The sequence below is a fragment of the Molothrus ater genome, chromosome 8, assembly GCF_012460135.2.
Source record: "Molothrus ater isolate BHLD 08-10-18 breed brown headed cowbird chromosome 8, BPBGC_Mater_1.1, whole genome shotgun sequence".
Lineage (NCBI taxonomy): Eukaryota > Metazoa > Chordata > Aves > Passeriformes > Icteridae > Molothrus > Molothrus ater.
In genome coordinates, this window is record NC_050485.2 from 17,712,407 (window position 1) to 17,734,382 (window position 21,976).

Here is a 21,976-nt window from a genome sequence, read left to right on the forward strand (position 1 = left end):
GAGCTTTGCTGAGTCTTAGCAGTAAATTTATACTGCTCAGAGTGGGAGGAAACACTGTCTATTGTTACTGCAGCCCATCTAATTAGCCTTTCATTACTTTTTAAATCCATTTAGGGGCTTGATTTTGATAGTTTATGCCACTTTGTTCTTCAAGCAATCATTTCTCTTGTATAGTGTTTTTTCAGGTTGTCTGATGTTTTGGTGGCTTGCCTTTGAACCTCACCTGCCTCATCAAGGGCTACTATTCTCTTTCAGTTAGAGAATGATCAGAAACCATTCATTTCCCAGCTGAGGGTAAAGGACATTTCAATATGCTCTATATGTTCCACTGGACTGATGATATACTCCAGTGGCTTTTGAATACTGGACAGAATTTTGAGTTGCCATGATGATGCCTTGCCTGATAATGCAAGAATCAGCATGTAAGTACGTCTGAATGAAAAAGGGAGACTGACAGTCTTAGGCTGTCAGCTGGAACCAACATAGCCCACTCACTGTCACCTCTTGGGAGATTTCTGAAAGTCAGGAGATTGTATTCTTCCCAATATATTGCTGTTGAACATTAATACATGGCTCTTTCCTATTAACATAAACATTTTTCTTATTGCAGGCTTTATTTTTGAAACTGTCATGGTTTGATGCTGGCGCAATGCCAGTGCTCCCATGAAAATACACTCTCCCTGGTTTCTGCTGTGAGATGTGACCAGGAATAAGCAAAGCAGGCCCCCACTTAGAAATAAAGAAAAGAAAACTTTAATAACTTTATTAACTACACTACAACTATATGTAAAAAGGAACACACAGGAAAAATGAAAAACCTTACAAATACATTTCCTCCTTCCCCCACCAAATTTCCTATACGTCTATCCCCCTATCTCAGTCCAGCACCACCCTTCAAACAATCAATCCTCAGTTCATCAAGAGGAGAGGAGTCCTTCTTGTGCCATGGGCTTCCCCTGGAAACACAGCTGAAGCCTCGTGTGTTTCTGTGTCACTCGTGGCACTGCCCGGAGAACATCTGCCATCATGACCTCTTCCTTTCAGGTCCAGTGCTCTCACCACTGCACATGGACCAGAGCTGCTTCTAGGGTCGTCTTTTAAGGATGCTTTGTTCCATTGCAAAAAGAGCACAGTCTCACTTTTGGGACACCTGTCTCCCCAAATTTCACCCCCTGGGGCCGAGGGGTACCAACACTGAACCCTCTTGGCTCTGAGCCATTGCCTCCCCCTGGATGCAGTCTCTGTGTCACAGGAAACATGGTTCTGTCCATGGCTATAACAAGAAGAGTCCAGTTAAAACCACTCCATCATCTCTTCCCACCTAAGATTCTTCTCTCCCGACATCTTTCACTTGCCCAGACCTTCATCACACTTGCCCATTTCCTTCTTCATCTTCCACTCTCTTCTAGGAAAGGTTAATGTTCTGTAAAGTTTTCATTGTCCAAAAAGGGGTTAAAAACTCGGGTTCTGCCTGCCCCGGCCGGACACCTTCTTGCTGCACCCCCCCCCTTCTCTGCAAGCTGGGCTGTGCTGCCAGCACATGATACCAAATTTCGAGGTGGCACAGGCTCTATCTCTCTCCTCTCTCTCTCTCTCTTCCAGCCTTCTTCCACCCCGAGGGTGTCAGGCCTACCTCTCCCCGCCGCATGGATTTCCCCCGCCCCAAGAGGGCTTCCCATGGGAGTGCTCTGCTTTTAACCCCTGTGTTCTCAGAGGCGTATCCAATGTCCCCAGTGGCCACACCAGGTGCCAGTATTGAAATCTGAACACCCAGTGGTGTGACCACAGCATCACAGAAAACCCACGACAGAAACATAAAGTGATAAAACTATTACATTATGCTTTCAGTTTAGGAGACAGTTCTGGTTGGATTGTAACACAGCTTTTCAAGGTCGGTGGTGGAAGCGCTTTCACTTAAATCATTAAAACACAAAATGAAGAAAGACTTTGAAACATGGAGCACAGGGAACAACCTTGCATTGAGTAGGGGATGGTGTGGTTTTCTTGTAATCTTTCCATCTCTATTTTGTGTCCAATAACATTTGCTGTGTAAGGAATTTATTTATGGCAAAGTTTAATGGACCAAATTTCACTCCACCTGGGTGCCAGCCAGTTTACTGTGAAGTCAGTGTCCATAAAGTGTAATGAAGGACTCTGTGGTGTAACTGCATTCATATATGGTCAGGGTTATATTTCCCATTAGTAGTTTAGGCCAGATTGTGATCTCATTTATTCCAGTGAAAATCCAGAATAATTCCATGTTGCTACTCCTGATTTATATTAATTCCTTTAAGATCAGCCTGGCCCAGTATAAATAAGACTAAAGATTTTTTGGTACCATTACTGCAAAATGTTCTTTTCTGTACTTACTGAAAGATGCCATGTTTTCTTAACAGTTTTATGATTAGAAACCTAGCTTCAGATTTCTTCTGGAAAAAGACAGGACTAGCTGTATAATGCTCCCCAGTATTATTTTGGCACATCACTTCAACATTACCCTGCTCCAAATGCCTGTTTTTCCAGTGCACTACACCTGGTGTGTAATTTAGAATGAAACAGTACCAAATCTTACTGGTTACATGGTTTCACTGGTTTTCTGTTGGACAAAGTGTAGAAAACCAACCACTGAAAAACAGATGCCGAGTCTCAAAACTTTTCAAATAGTGTGTTAGACCTACAGCCTCTAGGTTTGATTACTCACCAGTAATCAAACTTCTTCACTTTGCTTCTGGTATGAGGCTTAAGCAGGCAGCAAGGTTACAGGGAGAAATAGCTTCCCTTTATGTCATGGAGTTGTTTTCTTTGGGAAAAAAGAAAAGGTAAGAACTCTTACCCAGTTTCCTTGTGGGCATATCTCAGCCACAGCAGTTTATATACTGTGATGCCAAGCAATGTAGGAATGCCTTCTGTGCACAGAGAGAGAATTATGAGGAGAAGCAGTTACGAAAAGTGGCAGAGCTGGTTCAAAATGCAAAAATGAGGAGAGGTTTTTAATAAGCTTGATTTCTGGTACTTTCCTCACCTCTTCTAGCTCAGGGGCAGTGCACTGTGGTCCTGGTCTGTAAAGATTGAGGATTTCCCTCTTGTAACATGGAAATCACACAGCAGGCAGTGTGTGGAATGCTGTCCTTGTTTTTTTTGTAGGTGACCATCAGTATAAAGATTGCATTAACAAATTTCTTCTTATTCTGAGGTAAAGGGGTTTGTGAACTACGACTTATTTAGACACACAGCAAACCATACAGCCAAACAATATGACATCTTGTTGCCTGCTGCATCTGTGCCGGTATCAGTGCAAAACCACACAGATGCCAATAGAACCAGAACTTGATTCCCTATGTATAAAACCAGCTCTTTGTGCAGGCACAGTGAAAGTCTTTTATGTGTCTCAAATTTAACTGTCTCATCTAAACTGGGTTACATAAACCAGGGGGCTTATCCAAAATTTTTGGAGATTTTATTTCTTTAAATGAAAATACTCATATTAAAGCTTAGTGAACCAAATATTGAACAGGCAGAAGGAAGCCTAACAAGAAAAAGAAAAACAAACTTCCTATAATTGAGTCATGCTGGAAGCTTATTTCCCCTTATGTCTAGAAGTCTGAAAATTTAAATTGGTGCAGATGAAATCCTGCTGGAAGGAAAGCACTCCACTAGAACAGGGGGTTTGTGAAGAAATGAAGGACTGCATTCTGTCCCTGTGAAATACTGTGATTTTACAGCAGGGATCTGTCTTTTATTCAAGTAGAAATTCTAGGGAAGGGGGAAAAATAATTTTGTTTTTAAAACAAGAGGAGACAATTTGCAATGAGCCAACTGGTTCTCTTCCTGTCTTTGCTAGCAACTAACTGTTAATTTTGATCAAAAAACTGTTTCTCATGACATGTGTTTCTGGATCAGTGAAAAAGGACACAACACAGGGCTGTCAAGCAGGCTGTGTTTCTGCAATGGATAATGAGTTTACTGATAGGAAATGCCCGATTACGATATTTGTTCACTCACTGATCATCGATCCCTGAATTGTTTCTGATGAAGATGTGTTTTTCCATCGAAATGGCATTTCAGATGTGCTTTTCAGAAATATATATTTGCTTGTTTTTTATGAGGTGTTTTTTCACTAATCAAGGCAATCTGTACACTTCCTTGGATCTATGAGGCATTATTGCAGTTTAGAGTTCGCTTTGATCCTCTTGCTCAGCTTGGCTGGAGGGAGCTGGCAAAATAAGGAATGGGAATGATGGTCTAGCCCTTAAAATGAGAACTTTAATAATGAAAATAACAAAGGTGGAGACCACAGGTTACAGAGACTGGGACCAAAGACCCATGGGCAGGGCAAACACAGCCAGGTGCAGGGGCAAAGGTGCAATCATGAACGTGAACTTGCAACATGACCTTATTTGAACAGAGTCCTGAACCAACTGAGAACAAGAAGTGGAAGCTTGACCAAATACAGGGTAGTTCTGTTAGCACACCAGCTCCCAAGAACCCACAGTTCCCACTGTGACCTGGCCAGGTGCCCCCTCAGTATATGGTTTGCCAAGGTCTGAGGTCAGAGCCCTCTGCAGATGCATCTGAGGTGGAAATATCAGCTGGATGAGATCCCACAGGGCACAGTTTGGAAATCACTGGACTAAGGCAGCACAAAAGAAATAAAAGCTGGCTGTCATTTCTTGGTTAGAGTTCTATGAATGCTGGAAGGAGAAAGAGGATACTGCTGGGTAGTCTGATACGATAACTCCTTTCTTTCTGCCTTTAAAAGGAACATGATTAGGATTAAAATTTGAGAAGTTATTCTAGGTGGGATGATAAGAAAATGGTGCTATAAATTGTGGAATGTCCATGTCAGCTCTGGAACCAGATGAGAGAAGGGTGGCAGTTTCATCATGTTTCCTGTTGTGTTCTGGAAGAGCACTTCTGAAATTGCTTGCCCCTCCCTAAAAACCTTCTAACTTTCTCATTTAAACCACAAACCATGGACTTTGCATAACTAATTTGCATTTGTGCTTTTGTGATTTTCAGACCTTTCAATGCAGTGTAATTTTCTACACAATTACTGACTGTAGTTCTGTGAGGTCTAAACTCATTGAGGTGACATAACTATGACACAGCAGTTTGTGAAGACAGGAAAAAATTGCTTTTAACACACTGGCCTTTGTTAAGCCTGGCAGTTTCAATATTAATTAGCCAGTACTATGAAATAGCAAATAATATTTTGTCAAGTAATAAAATTCTCAAGATTGCACAATAGTTTTCCACTGAAATCGATCACTTAAGTGAATTAACAGCATTATTGATTTAAAATGGACTCACCAGCAATTGCATCTTCATTGTTTGTTTTTCCAACTGGATTCCAATTTCTAGACATATTTATGATACATCTGTATTCCCCATATTACTCTGAGAAGAATTTATTTGCTATTTGTGCCCATATGGTATAGCTTTTTGTCCTTGAATGGATGGCTAAAGTTTCTAAATATTTGGCTTAACAATTAACATTGTTTGTACATGACAGCACAACTGATTGTTTTTAGGAAAACAAAGCAGTTTATGTGGATCATTGAGATATTAAAGAGGTTGAAAAGACATTAGAAGATGTACATTAGTGTTGTTTACTCATTCATTGACTACTCCATTTTTTTACACATTAAGAGTATTTAATATTCTTCATACATATATCACTTTACATTAAATTCTGTATGGGATTTAATTAATTAAAGTTCTTTCCACAACACTGAGAAGTTTAACAACAAGCTAGTTCATAAAAATCAGAACATAAAAATGTCTCAAAAGAGTTCAGGTTAGCAATCACACTGAATGTAGTTGATAAGACAATTAAAAAGGATGGAAAATCTATTTAGTTCTTAAAATTTTCTTCCTGTAAAAACTGAAAGTCAAGTGTTTAACACAATTTATAAAAAAACCAGCAGGAACTTAAAAATGAGCAAATGAACACCAATGTGTAACTACTGTAGATTCCAACTGAATTTTGGGGGACCATTTCCCTAATTTAATTATCTTACAGCTGGCATTTTTTAGAGATGAGAAAATCTGAGATCTAGGTTAAAGTTACACATATTTCTAAATAATTACAAAGATATTTGTTTAACTAAGAATTGTAGGAAGGACAAGGAATGTTGTGCATTAAGCTCATGTTAATAACTCTGTGAGTTATCCTGGAATCCACTATCACTTCATATGTAGCTTGATAGCAGGGTGCAAAGAATATTTTTCAGCTTTCTTTCTTTTTTTTTTTTTCTGTCTTTGTAGCAGGACAGAACAAAATAATCTTATCCTTAAGTAAAAAAGGTATGATTCTTTTCCTTGAGTCAGTTGACCTGGGCACTGGGTAGAAGAGTCGAGGTGCTGCCTTTGTCCTGCTCATCCTCCCCTCTGACAGACACTGAGAGGAGCAGGCATGTTCCTTTCAAATACCAGGAGTCTTGGACACCCTGACAGACTGGGAATGGTTATGTTTGGTACATCTAAATGGTGAAATGGAGAAGAGACTTAATTTGGCTCTTGCAGTTTGAAAAACAGACTGTTCCAACTACTGCTAATTTTTAAAGATGTATAAATAGGAATGCACACCATTTCCAAAGAAGAAGAGCCTTTTCTGTCATTAAAGTTGTTCACATGCTTTCAACACTGACAACTGGGATTTTCTATGAGATGAAAGGAGATCTGTGATTGGTAACTACACTTCAAAAAACTTACACACTGAACATTTATGTTTGACTACAGAAGAGGAATCCAGAAACCCCAGTGAATTATTCAAGTATTTCAATCACACACAGAAAGAGCTGGGTTGTACAGAAGGGGGAAAAATGCCAGCATGTTGGAAGGAGTCACTTGAGCTATGTACAGGGATCCAATCACTGACCATAGAGACTGAAACGAAGCTCCCACTTCTTTCTAGGGTTTACATTTGGTAGCTAGCTTTCTTTTCATAAGAACTAGGATGTGTTCCTCCACGGGGCTATCTAGAGCTGTGTAGGTGAGCACTGAGCATCTCCTTTGCCTTGATGAGTGCTGTTTCAGCGGGTGTTTCTATGTGAGGTGGGACTCCTTTCCCTTCCCAAGAGGGGCTGTCTGCAGAGATGACTGATCTGGAGGTGGGGATGACAACGTAGAAGTTGGTTTCATCTACCTGATATGTCTGTGGGGAATGGCAGCCACCACTGGTCTGCTCCCCAATGATGAGAGCTCTGCTCAGTCTCTTCATTATGTGTACAAACTCTTCAGCAGCCCCAGCTGTCACAGCACTGGTAAGGATTACGAGCCCCTTCTGAGAGCCGTACCTCTCCCCTGTAAGGTAGGAAAAAACCCATCAGAAATGGATCCATTTTCAGAGGTTTATTTGTATAGTAGAGCAAAGAGAAGCCAAGATAGAGGATTTGCTCCCTACCTGCTATTAACAACCCAAGCAGTTGGAAATTTACTTTGTGCCTATGATAGTATTAAAGTACTTTCAACACTAGCCCAGACTATATGCTGTGAAAAAGGCTGTCACCCTGTGTGGTGCTCTTGTGCCATCAGCTTCTGGCTATGAGCTCCATGAGGAGAGAAGCCAGCTCATGATTACCACTGTTAACTCTTCTGTAGCTTTGACTTTCACAGGAGCTCCAGATCTCATCAGAGTAGCGGAATAGACACGTGAGAAAAATGACATTTTTCACCATTGCAACAGGAGTAGTCAAAACTCATCCAGAAGCATCTTCAGTTTCACCCTCATCCCTGCTCTAGGAACATGACTGTCATAGAGCTTGGCCTGCAACTGTGCAGGCATTATTTTATGAAATTACAATCACAGTGGTTTCCCACAGTTTTTTTATAGTTTGTAAATGGATGCTATACATGACCTTTGTCCCAAACCCTTCAACAAATACCCCTTTATTATTAGGGTCTGAGCCAAGTATCTCATTTTCTTACATAAAACAGCTGACAGGAATAGGAAGGGCTTTGAAACTTATTTCAATATATCTGAACATGCTAGATACTTTTTGATAGTTTAGTTTTTTTGAAAAGGTGACCAGTGGGTAACAACTAGGACTTGATAGCTTGAAAAGTAAACTGCTCTAAAAATGTCAATTTATGAGTAAGTAATAATATGACATATAATTCTCATACTAAATTCTAAGAGAGGGGCCCAATAGCATGGTAATTAATTTTCACACCATCTTTTGTCTTCTCATTTCACCATAAACATAATAACCATTAAAATACTCTTTTCACGCTAGATCTATATAATACAGGACCAGATCCAGGTCCTTTGAAGTTAATATGAGTCTGCCAGTTCTCTTTGATGGGAACTGGAGTGTGTCCATAGAAATCATATCCCTAAGCACAACCCACCTCTGACTGCCTGGGAAAATAGATGGACAAAATTTAACCATTTCAGCAAGATCCAGGCTAACAACTGCATACACCATTAACTTTTTTGCTGCTGTCTTAGCTTAAGAGGGGGAAATGATTAACCCCCATGTTTAAGGCTTCTTAGCACTCTAACTGCAGCCTATGAGCACCGAAGAGCTCTGTTTCTGCATGTTGCAGCATCCTTTCAGCTTCCACAAACTGGGCAGGGTATGTGTGGGGTGTGTGTGACTCATTGCCAAATGCTTCAAACTCACCCAGATGTACAAAATTTAGTGTTTTTCTTTGTCTTGTCTGGACAAACTGGGGTATTATGGTGTTTTCATCTACTGATGTAGAGGATGACACAGGTAGGTAGTAGGGAGTAATTCATAAAACTGCATGGGAGTGTTGGAAGAGACCTTACTAGAGGTCCAGGCAGCACGGGATTAATTTTTAATTTTGGCAACTTTTAAAAGCAACAAGTTACAGCTGCTGTACACAGTATTTGGCTGAACTTCTGGGGACCAATTTACAGACCTCTCTGCCTAACAGCCCATTTCAAGGAGTGATAAACTGTTTATTTGTAGTTGGCATTGAGTGACATGGCTGAAATGCACATTTTTTGTTTCTACATTCTTTACACAGCTTGAGCTGATCACGGCAGGTGCTTCAACTAACTAAGTTACAGGATTCAATGCCTCACTTTAAAATGGCAAGGAGAGACATCTGAAATGAAAAGCTAAGCTGAAAAGAAATTGTCATTTACCTTTGAGCTGAGGGTGGGTCCATATTTCCTTTACTGAGTCACTGGGTCTGTCATAAACTTTGTCCAAGAGAACTGGGTGTCCTTCATCAAAGAAATATGAGCATAGGATTGCTATAGGTGTAGTGGAGCCTCCAATATTATACCTTTGCAAAAATTAAAAATATTAAGGAAACAAGTGAAAATTTGTGTCAGGCAGTAAATCTCTCTTCCAAGTATTGTTCCTTATTATCAGTCCTGAAAAGGCTTATGGTTACATTTTGATATATTTATAGTCATTCTCCCCATCAGCATTTGCATGTCTATCAGATAAGCAAAATCCTGTCTAAGAGTGTCAGACCGTCATTGCCCACAACTAACTTCCAAAGAAAACACAAAACTTAAAAGTCTATTTTTTTTCTTGATGTTACCTAGAAAAAATCAGAAAGTAAGCAAAGACTTTGGATCTGCAGAGAAACATCAGATTCTTGTTATTCTCCTCTGAGTAACCCATTCTGTTCCTGACATAGGCAGCAAGGAGTGAAAACCTAAGCCCTAATACATAAAAGTAGATTCCAATTAAAGCAACATATGCTTGTAGAACTGTTGTGTTCTTATTTTTGCTACACAAAATAAGAAAACTTAGTGGTTTTATTGAGGTAATTTTTTGTGCCTAATGATTGAAAACTTTGGTTGCAGTTTAATTGCATAGCAGTCTTTGAAGGTTAATTTTACTGAAGAGCCTGTCATTGGAGAACCCCTGCTATGAATACATGCAATTAACTACCAAAATATTTTTGCCTGTCACTTTTCACTAATACTAGAGCAGATACAGCTCTAGAAATGCTTTTACTTTACTTACTGAAGTGTGGATTCAGTGCTTTCCTGTAGATGATTTTAGGAGAACCCAGAACAGGTATTCCAGCAAAAACCTGCTGAAAAATGACTTTATTCAGTTCAATCTATGGCTAAGACTTTTCACCTCCAGAAAAGGATCCGACAGTCTAGGAGGCTTCTGTTCTGAAGAGTGAAGTCTTTATTCTTCAGCATTTGGGAGCTGTATGACTGACAGTGTGACTGGCTGGAAATTAAAGAGCCATCTCCAGCGTGTCCCTGGTGGTGCCGTGCTGCCGGGGGTGCTGCTGCTGCTGGTGCTCAGCCCAGCAGAGCCAGCCCAGCCCAGCCCAGCAGAGCCCAGCTCACACAGGTGCCACCAGTGCTGGAGGTGGTGGCAGGCAGGGCAGTGCTGGAATGCTCTTCTTGCAGACAGTGAAACTGCAACAACTTCAGTCAGTAATAATGACTGAGCAGATGCCAGAGTTTTAACTCAACTCTTGGATGCTAGTGCTCCTTCTTACAGATGTCTTATGTGACCTTAGGGAGGCCTTTTATTTTATCAGTGTCCCCTATCAATGCTGTGAGGGTTAAAAAGATGAAGTTCATGAGTGGCACAGCTGTTCTGTGAAAGGGGACTATCAAGGTGAGAGACATTAGGAATTATGGTTAACCCCATGCAAAATTGAAATTTTCCAAATGTGAAATTCATGAGTGACCCAGCTGTTTCAGGGAGGAAAACTTGTAAAATGAGAAACATTACTCATTATAGTTAATCCCACGCAGAATTTAAATCATCTTAAAATGATAAGATTGGCTAACAGAGAATTTCGAAAGGTTTGTTTGGGGTTCTCTTTTGTATACCTTCAGAGACTGAGTCTTTTATGTGCACTCAAAGGACTGAAAATACACTTAATAGAAAAAGAATAAACCAAAACCAATCAACACATGAAAAGAGCTATAATAATGCCATTTGGTACCTGAGATGTGATTTCATATTTGCTGTTTCAGTGCCCTTAGCCCTGAAATTTTTAGTTTGGGAGAAAACTGGGGCGAGAAAGAAGAAAGTCCCAATGCTATCTCAAGTCTAGTGCAAGATGGTGGAGCTTTTGCTGAAATCAAATTCAGTCATGGTATGTTATGTTGGTAGCTGCCTTGCTTCTTCTGTGCTCACACAGTGAGATCTCTATCTCTGCTCTCATCACTGTGCTCAACTTTTCCGCCCTATGCTGAAAATCCCACAAGAGTATTAAGAAGATTACCAAATATTAAGAACCTTGTGATGAAAATAGATGCAAGTGGTTCTAACATTAAAACCAAGTTCTTACAAAGTCCCTCTTTGGTTTATATTTGTAATGTTCTGGGCTCCCACACATTAGCTCTGGACCACAACAAGGGAATTACTTCCCTAAATATTGTGGAGGAAATGTAAGTTTTTATATTAATGTACATATTTATATTGATCTGCTTTGATAGCTGGTGATAAATGGATGACATCTTATGGCTCATAAGATTTGGAGCACCGTTGACACACTGGAGTGTCCAGAAGAATTCTAAGCAGAGCAGGTGTACGATGCTGCAGCTTGGTGCAGCAGGGCCCAGGAGGGCTACAGGACCTCTGAATTCCTCTGTGCACAGGGCCTGTTCTGGACAGACCTGATTACCCAGAATTATTTAGCACTGCATAGATGGCAAATTAAATTAAATTAAATTAAAGGGCACAGCCTTAAACGTGGTCTGTCTTTTTGATTGTTGAATCACTTGGCCACTACATGAAGTAAAAGATTTATTTACATATATATGTGGCACATGGAGAGTTAGATTAGAGAAATAAAATGCATGTAAGGTCCAGATTTGCATTCTGCAAACTATTACCTAAATTTGCCTATTTAGTTCTAAACATCTCAAGTGATAATACAATTTATCTTGAGATATACTTCCAGACTGTTATTATTTTCCTTGGCTGTTTTCCTTTTCTCATTCAATCCTAGCAATGTAAGCCTGTAAACAGGACAGCAAGCCATGTAAAGCTAATTCACTGTTACAAATAAAATGCTGCTTTGAAAGAGCTTTGGTTATTTGCCATTCAAAGGTTTACCTCATGTCTATGATTAATGCATCTGTGTGAACAATCTTCTTCCAAACATGCTCTATCATTAGGTCAGACACCTGGGTTAGAAGTTCACTGTCTCCAAACATATCAAATCTCAGATAGCCGATGTTGTTTTCAAATATATTTGTGTGGAATGAAAATTTAATCAGATCTTCAAATACTTCTGGTGGAGGGATCTGAAAGAGTACAGAAAAACAAAAAAAATCATTTGCTGGCACTAGCTTGACACAAAATTATGTGGGTTGTGTTTAATCCAGGTGGGATATGTGTGAGGAATGTGACCAAGTTTGAAAAACATACTAAATTCTACAATATTTTTGCACACTAAACATAGGTTAGCATTGCCTAATGAATTTTTGCGCAGTATAAGGTTTATCAATAACACACCCAGAATCCGGATCAGCCTCCTATATCCCAGAGCTCATTTTATTTTTCAAAAATACAACAATTTCCTTGAAGCAAAGAGGCTTCAAGAACAATCCCAGCCTGCAGCACAGATCCCAGGCCTGCCACCCAAGCCCATATGTTGCCTTTAGGAGTTGTTTCTAAACGCGCACCTGGGACTTTCATAATCTCTTGACTGGCCTCATGGCACAAACAGCTGCTGGCTGCAGGTGCGAGTGCCCCAGCCCCTCTGAATGACCCAGTCCCTGTGAGAGAGAGGAGCCTGATGTGTTGGGCATGTGCTAGGATACTCATGAAGCAGATATGTTAAATCTCTTATGTGGTGGCCATGTGCCTGGAGCCTCACGTGTTAGGTTGCGATTTATTTAATTTTGCTTAGCTTATGTTATTAACGAACAGACATTTTTTAGTAGCAATGTGTAGCCAAATAATAAAGTTCTCCTAGTAACCCCTGTATGCATTGAGACATAGCCAGCTCCTGTTGCTAAACTTCTATTTTGTATGCAGTATCTGAAAATGGAATAGTCTCCTTCAGCTTGAGATAAGAATTTAGAATACATATGACTTATATGACCTTCATCAATTTGGTCTTTTGTCCTCAGGGTTGCTGTGAAAATGGTGTTATACCTTCTTTTTAATCAGTTGCCCTCTGCCATAGCTCATCCCCAGACAATCCATGCTTTTACAGTCAAAAGAACAAGGAGTCAGCCGTGAGCCATGTGCCAGAGGTGCTCTCCCAGTCTACAACATGCCACAGAACTGGGCAGGCACTTGGGCTCTCTGCAACTGCAGAGATGTCAAGTGATCTCCTGCCCTCTATATAGTGCTCTGGCTGGAGCTGTGCTCCTGACAAAAGCAGGTCTGCCACAGCAGAAAGAGTTTTTTTCCAAGGTGTGTGAATGTGTTTGACACAGATTGAGGTTACTTAGGGGAAGATTACCTTCCATATGACACTTTATCATTCAGTCCCTGATGTATGCCAAAATTATCAAATTTTCAATCATTAATTTAAAAGCCCTGTTGGCCAGTAGCTGCTGACCTGATGATAAGAGCAAACTCTTTTCTGTACTCTTCTTTTCACTATACCTTGTGAAAATAACCATTGTATCTGGACTGTAAACACATCAGTCCAGCACTGCTGAGTTTGTCATTTCCAATCCACTTCTCAGTGGCAGCAGTTATACCTGATCTGCTCACTGTACTTTGATTAACTAATCACAGTTTTGAAAGATACACCCAGCATGCACTGATTGTTCTGACAGAACTTATGTCTAGTTCAGAGATACTGGTCCCCCTCAGGAGGAAAATAAAAACATCACTCATTAGTAACATCTACAAATAAAACTGATCTGTTAATCTCAGCCACTTGCTAATGATATTTTAACTAAACACAGAAATGTCTTATCTCTGTCTCCAGTGATAACTGCTAAATGCATACACATAAACATGTAAAGAGTAATAACTGTCTGATAATTTTTTTCTTGACTTGTTCTTTTACTGTGATGCATCACATTTTTGTTCCATGAGGACTTCAGTTTTGATAACATTTGAAAATTCATTATAAATTTCAAGGTGGGAAGGTTGCTCACTCCAGGTCTTATGGGGTGAAATAAATGTGCAAGGATCTAAATGAAAGCTCTTCATGGCTGCAGGAAAAGGTATGAAAATGTATCTATTAATAAAGTTCTAAGACTGGAAATCAGATGAAAAGCTCTCAAAATGTAATTTTGAGGTGCCAGGGAAAGTGTCTGAACCTTTCAGCAAAAGAGATGAGGAGCCAGTGACTGGTCTTAGAGAGTTACTGCCCTGCAAAACTGCAAGTTCATGACACTGGCACGTGAGCCACATGCCAGTAAGAAGGTAAATGGTACCTAAGGAGGTAAATCAAGCTTCAGGAAGGAACCACACACTCTCCTTTGGAAGGCAGGGCTCTGTTTGCGGGCCAAGGACAAGCTGGGACAGGATGCAGCTGAAAGTAAGATCTGCTGCACAGTCAGACAGTGTTTACATACAAAAGACTTGTTGTTAAATATAAACCCTCAGGTGCACTCTATAAGCAATGTGGCTACACTAAGGGACCTCCAAGCTAACTCCACTTTAAGCCAAGGAAAAATGTTTCTTCATTAACTATATAAGGGTCTGCATTCCTATTCTGCAGACCCCTTTCACAGGTGAGTGGTGTAAGTAAAACACATGACGTCACACAAAATAGGACATTACAATGCTGTCCTAGGACTTGTGCATGGAGTTTGATCCCTGATTCTGACACAAACCCCAGCCATGGGCAAGCCACTTTTCTAAATGTGCCTCTCCCATCTTTTCTCTCTTTTCATATCTCCCTTGTTTTTTCTATTTAGATGGAACCTGTTTTTCCATAGCTATTTTTGTGCTGACCGTTGTAAGATAACTCTGACTTCCATTAAGGATGCTAGTGCTGTCAACTGCTGGCTGTTAAAATATTATCAGCAAAGACCCTTGCAATACCATTGCAAACCCTGAGATTAGTTTAAGAACCATGAGATCAAGAGGGCTGAGTGGCAGGGCTGCACTTTTCTCAGAACATTTGGGTTCCTTGTGCACCCTCACAGGCTGGAATGGAACTGTTCATTAGGCCCCCAGCTCAAGGCCTGAGCAGGCTCAGCTCTAGCCCTGACAGCTCCTTCTCACTTGCTCTTAACAACACACATTTTACTGGGTGATTTCCAGGCAATCCACCCTAGTACGTCACCAGCCTTACTACTAGAAAGATGTTTTCAAGATCTGGTGTAAACAGTCTAAGTTCACTACTTTGTACTGTTTAAGTGCATTGCTTCTTGGCCTATTTACTATGGACAAGGGAAGAGATTATTCTTTTCATATTTGAAACAGTCTCTTACGTATCTGAAGACTGTTTTCATGTCTCCTCTCAGTTTTCTTCTCTCTGGAATAAACAACTCAAATATTTTAAACTTTTTGAAGGCTACTTTTATTCATTACTCTCTTTACTCCTGTCCCTCTTTTCTGCTGTCTCCATACTTGAGCCACATCCTTCCAGAAAACCATTGCCCAAAACTTTACATATGATACTCTAGATGAATTTCCTTTAGAGCTAAATGTAGCAGAAGATTTCATGTCTTCCTGATTATATTCTTCCTTATCCATTCCAGTTTGATGATGATGAGTATTTACTGCAACGGCTTGACCCTATTGACTTGTGCTCAGGTTATGAACTCTGAAAAACCCATTTACATTTTTACAGGACTCCCCTAAACAAGCTACTTTTTTCCCAGAATTGTGCAGTGAACAACTATCACCCCAAAAACAAGCAAGCAAAGATTGCAAAAGGTGAAGAGCTAAACATGAGCTAATGAGTGTTAAATATGAGACATTTTTCTCTTGCATAAACTTGCATAGTACCACTGTCTTTACTGTGGTTCTGTTGCTATAAATCAACATCATATGGGCCTACAACAATTGTTTTTCCACTTGTTAGCAACAGATGTAGGAATTTGATTATTTATCTTGACACTTGGAGGCTGACCATTTTGATTTCACTCATTAATGAAGGGATATGAACAAGCATACTTCTTTCTGGTGAAACATCTCTAACTATTGCCTCCTTCAGCAAGTACAATACTCTCCTATATATAGATATTAATCACCTGGAAATAGTAGGACTTGAAATGCAAGAAAAAAATCTCTCTTTACAAAGGATTAGTTTTTGCCTTTTATTCTGATACTAGTCTTTGTCTGATATTCTGATCACTTTCAGCTGCTTATCTAAACTGTCATTACAAAAATTCTCATAGGTGAAAAGACTGCACTAAAAGTATTTGGTCATTAAGAAGGGGCCAAAATAATTACTCAGGGAGACTCCTCATCAATTTAATTGGACATAACACCTATGCCAAAATCAGGCAGCAGTTCTTCCATGGAGAGAGAGAATAAGAAGCAAGGATTGTTAAACTGCAGGTCAGCAAGTTTGCAGAGCTCTGCCTTATAAGCAAAATGTTATTTTCTGGATCACAAAAAATATAGACAAAATTTGCCTGAAGGAAGTCTGACTCTGCAAAGTGGCATTTATGCAGCTGACAGCTCTGACTAGCAGTGACCTTGCTGCTGCTTAGAGGAGACATATTCACTCCTCTGCACTATGCTTCAGCAGCTATTCTAGTGCAGCAGATGCACAGGTCTGCATGCATTTCACTTGTCTGTCTCCTATGTCCCATCCCATCCTTCCTGTAGTTATTCATCATCACTGTGTTAATTGTGTTGGATCTGCTTCACCATCAAGGTCATTAACAGTAAAATTCTGCTGTCAAGGGAGAGGATGGCTTGGAAGATAGGTAGCACAAGAGAAAAACCAGCTCTTAGGTTTTTAAGGAATAATGTCATATCGATTAAGAAAGCCACTATGTCCATATATCGGGCTGCTGAATTTAATTTTTTTTTAAATTTGCAAACACAGCTAAGGCTATCATATATGCTTCACTGTACGCTAAAGGTATTTGCTCTCTGGGGTACTGAAATGTTCCACAGAAAGCATCCCTCTTATGGCTGCAAAAACAAAACAGGAGATGAAGGCACTCTTGCTGCCCAGGGCTCTGTGGAATGGGTGAATTTTCTTTTACCTCCATCTCAAGGAAAATCCTTTAATGACTTCAGTGTCTTCTTTAACATCTAATGATCTCTTGTCTGACTCCCAGTTTCCTCCAGCAGTATGAGGGAATGCTTCTACCTCTGGAAACCATTTTAGTCTCACAAGAGATGTGATTCTCTGCTCTTTATACATTATTTCACCTTGGAGAAATCACACATTTGTCCTAATTTTCATCCACACTGATGTGATTTCCTTCTTATAGATGTGTCCCTGACCTCTCCCAATCATTTTGCTTGACAAAGATGGTAAAACAGAGCCATTGAATAACATAATGGCATTTCTTCACTAGCTCTATCAGGATCAGAATTTTATGTCATGTGACAAATAAGATACTTGTCCCCTATGTCATGTTCTTGACGTTTAAGGTCTGAATAAAGTAAGATCTGAACAAGTAAAAATCACCAAGAGTATTCATTAACAACCTTCAGTGAACACAGTGGCTAATTTACAAGATTTTTCCATTTTATAGAATGGGGAGAAATTATGATGTGTCGCTACTGGTATGTCGATAATAATTGAGCATGGAACTCTTCTTTGACTCTAGTCAAAAGCATTTAAATATCTTTAGAGTGAAGTTTTCTTCACACAACCAAATTAGGAGGGAGAGTGCTGGAATAGAAAACTCCTTTAATTAATTATTTCCATTTAATCTTAGAGGCAAGAATGGGGCCAGCATCTCTTGGTTAACAAACTTGAAAAAAAAAATCCATCCCTGGCAATGCTTAGATTTTGTCCTTTACCTTAGTATTTGTGATAATACCATAAAGGTCATGGCCACTCTAATCATGCATGCCAAAAATTTCAGAGTGTGGAAGTCCATGGATTTCCTCCCCCAGGAAGCATTTAATAGTTACCTGACACTTGGTCTACTCTGGTTCATTGCAAAGGCAAATGCGTTCTCTTCAAAAGTAATTTTATGAGTCCCTGGAGAAAATACGTCTCTGATAGCCCTGCTAGTGCAGTAGCCAGAAAGCAGCTAACTCCATCCAAGAAAGGGATCAGGTTATCCTAACCCTCTATTTAATTTGAAGATGGAATTTTAACAAGTGCTCCTGGGAGCTCCCTCCAGCACAACAATGAACAAGAAAGATTGCCAAGGCAGACCAGTGTATAAACACTCGGGCTCAGAACAAAGCACAGACTGTTATGCAAACCACACAGCAAGGGCAAAAGTAGATTATTAAAAATCAATTTCTCCCTGGGGTCACCTAACTTCCACCCAGATACTTCTTCCAAAATATTTCTAGGTCACTAGGAAACTCTCTGATGCTGAGCGTGAGATACAATTAGAACAACTTTCCACTGCCACTACCAAAGGAGTTGCTGATTATTCTGGTGTAATAGATGTCAGCTGCTAAAATTTTATATAGAGAGGTCCATCAAAGAGCACATGACTGCATGTTTAGTGAGTTGTATGCATTTACTCTAGTCCAACTAAACTTCCCTCAAATTACAACCTGGGTTTGAAACCAGAGGGTTTCTGAATTAATTACAGCTGAAAAAGCTGCATAATTGAAAGAGGAGGGATCACAGAAACAATGAGATATCTTACCTCTAACTCAGACACACTACATTTTTGCTTGTGGCATATGGCAACTGAGATTCACAGCCTGAAGGTTGTTTCCAAAATCTATGCATCCAGAACTACCATCAAATTCCACAAGCTACTCCCCTAAGTGTCAGAGACAGCTCAGCCCACAAAACCTACTCAGGCATTGGCTTCTCCTCTGGGTACAGGTAAATCTGGGTAGATTTATGGTTTGGGCTAGAAAAAAGATAAGGTATCTGACTTAATGCTCCCATTCCAGCTGCCATCTCTATAGCTGAATATGAGAGAGCTGTACCTGTTTTGGCATGAATCCTGGGATACTGTCCTTGGCATGTTCAGGGATGTAGAGTAATTTCAGGTGTTCATCATCAGAAAGAGCTTGTAAGATGGCAGTCACCTTCCCAGCAAGTTCTTCCTCTGTATTGATCCTTTTATAATTGTCTTTGTTGATGTTCTTTGTGAGGTTGGATGCTATAACAGTCCCAATGTCCACAAAGGCATAATTACCTGCCACAAGCTTGCCCACAGTTTGCAGTATCTGTGGCACCTGGGCACGCAGGTTGGCAATGTGCTGAGCTACAGCCATGGCTTCACTGGCCTGGATGGTGATGTGTGGCTCCACCCCGACACACTCCATACTTTTCCAGTGACTGGGCTGAGCACCACTTGGCTGGGGATGGAGGCATATAGGGAACTGTTCCCAACACGATAAATGCCCACCGAGAGGGATCCGCCGACTGTGGGCTCACCGACAACTGTGGCCCGGTGTAGGTCCTTCATAGAGCGAGTGAAAGCTTCAGCTGCTGAGCCACTCATGTGGCTTGTTAGGATGTAGATGTCCTTGAGGGAGCCGTATCTCTTGCCAGTGAGCTGGGGGAGAGTCCACACCTCTGTGCTGCGGGAGGTACTACGATCAAAGACAGTGTAGAGGTGTTTCCGAGGCTCGGGATCAAAGAAGTAGGAACAAAGTATTGGGATGGCAGTGGAGTAGCCACCTGTGTTGTACCTCATGTCAATGATCATGGCATCCGTGTCCACCAGCTTGTTCCATACCATCTGCAACAGCTGTGGCCCAATGGCCTTCACCGTTTCTGCCTCAGCCATCATATCAAAGCGAAGGTAACCCAGGTTCCCTGGCAATACCTCAATTTTGAAGAGTGCCTCAATGATGTAGCTCAGCTCTTCAGGGCTGGGAATCACATTGGGAAGCTGCTCTTCTGGTGTTGGTTCCACATGGCTGTGGAAGACGTGAAGCCGGTGGTCTCCAGAGGCCTCCTGCAAGTCACTGGTGAGCTGGGAAGCCAAAGTTTCGGGATCTATAGCTGATCTATAACCTCCTTGGGCCCGTTTGGCACTGAGCATAGCGCTGGCCTTAGCAGCCACCTCTGGGATGGCATAGTGAGCCTCTAGGAGCTGCCCGGTACCCTCCAGAAGTACTCCCATGCTCTTGTGGAAGGCTAGGACTTCTTCAGCCTTCTCCAGTGCATCCTCAGCCAACACTATGGCATCAGGAACAACTCCTCCACCCATCCAGCTCTCTCCGTGGTTGTCAATGAAGGTGATAACAGGAACTGTGATAGTCAGGCCACGGGTTATTCCCGGCCCGGGCTGCAGCAGAGGGAAGGTACGGGTGTGTGAGAGGCTTCCTGCTGTGATCTCCCCGACCAGTGTGGCACGGCCCAGGGACTGCATGAGGTAAGCAAACTCCTCAGCAGCTGTAGCAGTATGGTGGCTGGTGAGCAGGTAGATGCCACGCTTGGCCCCATAGGACTGGCCCAGCAGTTCTGCCTGGCTGTTGTGCTCCTGGGTACGGTTGGTGCGTCTGTCATAAGTTGTGAAGAGATGGACAGGACCAGCAGCAGGATCCTGAAAATAGGAGAGTAGCACAGGCACAGCAGAGGAGGAAGGGCCTCCAAGGTTGTAACGTAGGTCCATGATCAAGTTCTCTGTATTTTGAAGGGGTTCCCACACTTTGTGTACAATGTAAGGCCCCAGCTTTGCAAGCACAGAGGCGTCTGCAAATTCATCGAAGCGCATGTAGCCAATATTGCCTGGCAGCACTGACACCTTGAAGACGGTATCCACCAAGGCGTGCAGCAGCTGCTCATTGTCAGGTAAGTCAGCTGCCATTCCAACTGGCTTCTCAGCTGGGGGATCAGCAGCTTCACCTGGCATCATGACTCGGACTGTCAGGCGGGGGTCGTCAGACAAGGCCTGCAACTCAGTGTTGAGTTTGGTGGCCAAGTCCTCGGATGACTGCACAGAAGAGAAGTCAGAGGTGGCCAGGCTCCGCAGTAGCACAGGCACTCTCTCCACCAAGCTGTAATAGTCCTTTAATATGTTTTTGAGGTGGCTAATGGTGCCAGGCACTGCTCTGCGCACTGCCAGGATATCCAAGGATTTCTGCAAGGCTTGCTCTGCCTCAGTAGCCACACACGGCATCACCCCACTCACTTCCCAGCTCTGTCCACCCCCGCTCAAGGGGCTCACAGATCGTGACACAGGAACCATCATATAGAAATTGGAAGGACCAATACGCAGCTTCTGGATGTCCAGCGAGCCCCCGGCTGTCTTCTCTCCGACAGTGATAGCTCTGTTCATGTGCTTGAGGATGTAAGCCACATCTTCAGCCACTCCTGTGGTGTGATGGCTGATCAGGACAATGACATCCTTGTCTTTGCTGTACCTCTCTCCCAACACCTTTGGCAGTGTCCATATCTCTGTGGTGGTGTTGGAGGGACGATTGTATACCGTCTCAATATGCAGTCTCTTGTCTTCTTCATGTAAGTACGAGATGATGAAGGGGAGGCCAGAAATCTGTCCCCCAGTGCTGTGACGAAGATCTATCACCAGGGCAGATGTGTCTATCAGTGTCTTCCAGACCTTGTCCACCAGAAAAGCTCCAACTTTCTGCACAACTTCCTCTCCTATGATATAATCAATCCTCAGGTAGCCAACATTGCCTTCCAGCTTGTCATACATGATCACATGCTCAATAAGACTCAGGAGTTGCTCACGGGTAGGGGAACTCTCAGCTTCTTGTTTGGGAACTGCATGTGGTAATGGCTCGTAGGAAATCACCAGTCTCGGGTCATTCAGAGCACCCTGCACTCCAGCTGTCAGGACGCTGGCCAGCATCTTTGGATCTGAGATGTCCAGGATCTCTCCGCTCTTGATTGCTTGTTCAATGGCCTCTTGCATTCCCACTAGGTTTTCAGGATAGCAGTAATTGTCCAGAAGGACTTTAGCCATGTCCAGCACTAGAGTTGGCTGAAAGATTTCCTCAGCAGGTATGCTGCATATGATCAGTGCTGAAAACAGCAAGAAATGTGTCCTGGTCAT

The 21,976-nt window shown here is 41.7% G+C and overlaps 1 protein-coding gene across 1 annotated transcript; it reads right to left on the reverse strand.

The window, feature by feature from the left end:
• Window positions 1-6,976: 6,976 nt before the first annotated feature.
• RBP3 (retinol binding protein 3) lies at window positions 6,977-21,976 on the reverse strand. The gene is given in 5 exon segments (XM_036385798.1): window positions 6,977-7,305; window positions 9,119-9,261; window positions 12,027-12,217; window positions 18,930-19,261; window positions 19,264-21,976. Coding segments are annotated over 5 exon segments (3,708 nt in total).